The sequence below is a fragment of the Colletotrichum higginsianum genome, chromosome 1 (assembly GCF_001672515.1).
Source record: "Colletotrichum higginsianum IMI 349063 chromosome 1, whole genome shotgun sequence".
Taxonomy (NCBI): Eukaryota; Fungi; Ascomycota; class Sordariomycetes; order Glomerellales; family Glomerellaceae; genus Colletotrichum; species Colletotrichum higginsianum.
Genome location: NC_030954.1, coordinates 1,793,816 through 1,796,296, shown reverse-complemented (window position 1 = coordinate 1,796,296; position 2,481 = coordinate 1,793,816). Strand labels below are relative to the sequence as shown.

Genomic DNA, 2,481 nt, shown 5'->3' with positions numbered 1-2,481 from the left:
TGAACTTTGCGCCAGCGGCGTGCAAGTCGGCAACTGAGCGAAGCATGGGAGGTCAAACATCAACATCTGGGATTTACCCGGACAACGCTGGAGCCACATCGCCCTTCGTCTTCGACTACGACTCTTCAGACCACTCCCATGCCTGGCAGCTATGAATTGCAGGGAGCCAGGATAGGGGGGACTTCACTAGCACAGCGTGGTGCCCTTTTGTTGCTTCGGCCCACGTAACCTACACGAATTTGCCGCCATGAGCTATCTGCTCAGGTGTGCACATCTAGTCAGAAACAAGGTTGTCCTTGATCAAGATGGTTGGATTTGGGAGCAACTGACTCGGTTCAGAAGTCAGCACACATTTTGAAGTTCATTAAGGTACCGTAGTTTCTCACCATCAGAAAGACCCTTAGACAAACAAGTCGGGGGGGCACGGCATCCAAGTCTCTCATGTTAACTCACGCATGCCAAGCGATACCAACCTGCTCTCGCCCCCAAACAGCGAGGTCCCATCGACAGCGTTCTTCACCATCGAACCAAGTCAACTAGTTGAGAATTAGGTTCCGCATAGTATCAAGCCCAGACATTTTCTTGCTGCGCGGATAACGTACACGGGCTCGAGGTCTCACGATCACAGCAAACGAGCCCCCCTCCCGACGCTCCGCGTCTCGAAAACTTCAACAAGGCCGGCGCCCATTGCTTCTTCCAGTACCCAATCGAACTCCAAGCCATAGAACTCCTTCCATCTCTTGGTCCGTCCCGGCAGCACGCCGGCGAACTCACCCCTCGCCCTTCTTGCAAGACGTGCCTCATCCCGGGCAACGCCACCCTCCCACCGTTCCCTTAGCATAGACACGGGCATCTCTCTGAATTGAGATTTGGACAACAGCCGGGTCAGATGGTCCACCGCTGCGGCGGTTAACTTCAAGAAGGATCCGTTCCCGGGTACCGCGATGGTGAATTCGGCCACCGAACATGACGAGTCGGCACGGGGTAGACGCGGCGCCCCTCCCCCACCGCCCGCTGCGTATACCGCTCCCTGGCCGCCCACGGCATCGAAGCTGCCGGACGCTGCGCGAGACACGGCCTCGATGCTCGTCAGGCTGCCGCGGTCCTCCGGGCGCAAATGCAAATTCATCAGCGGGGTATTCACGTGCTGCGGGTGAATACTGGCCGTCAAGAACCCTGCCCGCACCAGGGCATCGGCCTGCTTGTGACCAGATGCAGAGCGCGGCATCGTCTGCGCCAGAGGGTGTTCTCGAAGGAACTTAAGGAACGCCGTCTTCGCCTCCTCATCTAAACCTACAGACTGCGCCACCATCTCCTCCAGCTCGGAGGTCTGGATGAGGGCCTCTCCCAGCCCGCCGCGACGTTGCACGTAGATCTTGCGAACAGCTCCACCACGCTGCAACTCTGCGACCTCGCGTTCCACAGCGGTCGGGGAGGCCAGCAGCGCGTGGAGGTGCGATATCGTCACGATCCCCGGCATGGCTTTGCGGTAATTGAGCACCTCGGCGATGCGCGTGGACCTCATGCCGGCCGCCTCTGTAGGGACGGGGCCAAACATGCGGCCACGGGTGTACTTGATAGCTTGCACGACGTCGCGCAACGACATATCGGTCGCCAGCGCCGCAACGAGACCGACATCGTCGAGTCTGTCGTGAAAAAAGTCGTCGTCGTCATCGTTGTCGTCTACATTGGCGCCTGCCGGCACAGGCTTCCTTTTGGCGCTGCTGCCAGGCCGGGGGCTGTTTGTCCCATCGTTCTTCCGTGGCGACGCTGAAGCTTTCGGCTTGGACTTTGGCTTCTTTACGCGACCTCCCCCCAATATTGACCGCAAGCTCATGGTCTCTTCGACATGGGAGATACAATCGAATTCGGTATGGTATAATTTCGTCCGCCGAGGAATGTCAAGACGAGAAAAGGTTGGGGGTAGGATGGATAATGATGAGTGGCGTTGGATGTCCGGTAGCTGGAGTCCGGGTGGCCCCACCTGTGTTTTAAAAGGTGGGTGGTCGTAGCTCTGGATGCCGCCGCGCCTTTCCGGATGTCGATTTGAGTGGACCGTTGTAGTTATGGTGGCAAACCCAACGACATATGTACCACATGTGGTATGTGCGAGAGTCCCTTATTAGGCACGGATACCGGACGACGAATTACTCCGCAGGTCACCCTAAATGACAAGGCTCCTACCTATTTGGCCAGAGAGAAAAGGGGCAACGACGCTTCGTTCATCCAGATGAGATAGATATGTGACGACGGTTACCTGCGTTGCTCTCGGGTTCTGCCAGGTTGGGGAAGTTGACACAATATTCATTCTGAACCGCGAGTCAAGTAGTCTGCAGCTATGAGGTGAAGTGCCTTCGGAGATCGGAGTTGGGACGAAAGGCCAAAAATGGGCTGCAGTCAAACACGTTTCGGGGCATTGAGTTTTGGGACGAACATCAAGTTGAAACCTCTGTGATTACCTGGGGCTGGTCTAAATCAAGC

The 2,481-nt window shown here is 56.8% G+C and overlaps 1 protein-coding gene across 1 annotated transcript; it reads right to left on the bottom strand.

The window, feature by feature from the left end:
• Nucleotides 1-622: 622 nt before the first annotated feature.
• On the bottom strand, nucleotides 623-1,837 carry CH63R_00552 (uncharacterized protein; the record flags this gene model as incomplete). Its single annotated transcript, XM_018295527.1, has 1 exon — nucleotides 623-1,837. The coding sequence occupies one exon, from the start codon at nucleotides 1,835-1,837 to the stop codon at nucleotides 623-625; it is 1,215 nt and encodes a 404-aa protein (XP_018163889.1).
• Nucleotides 1,838-2,481: the final 644 nt, after the last annotated feature.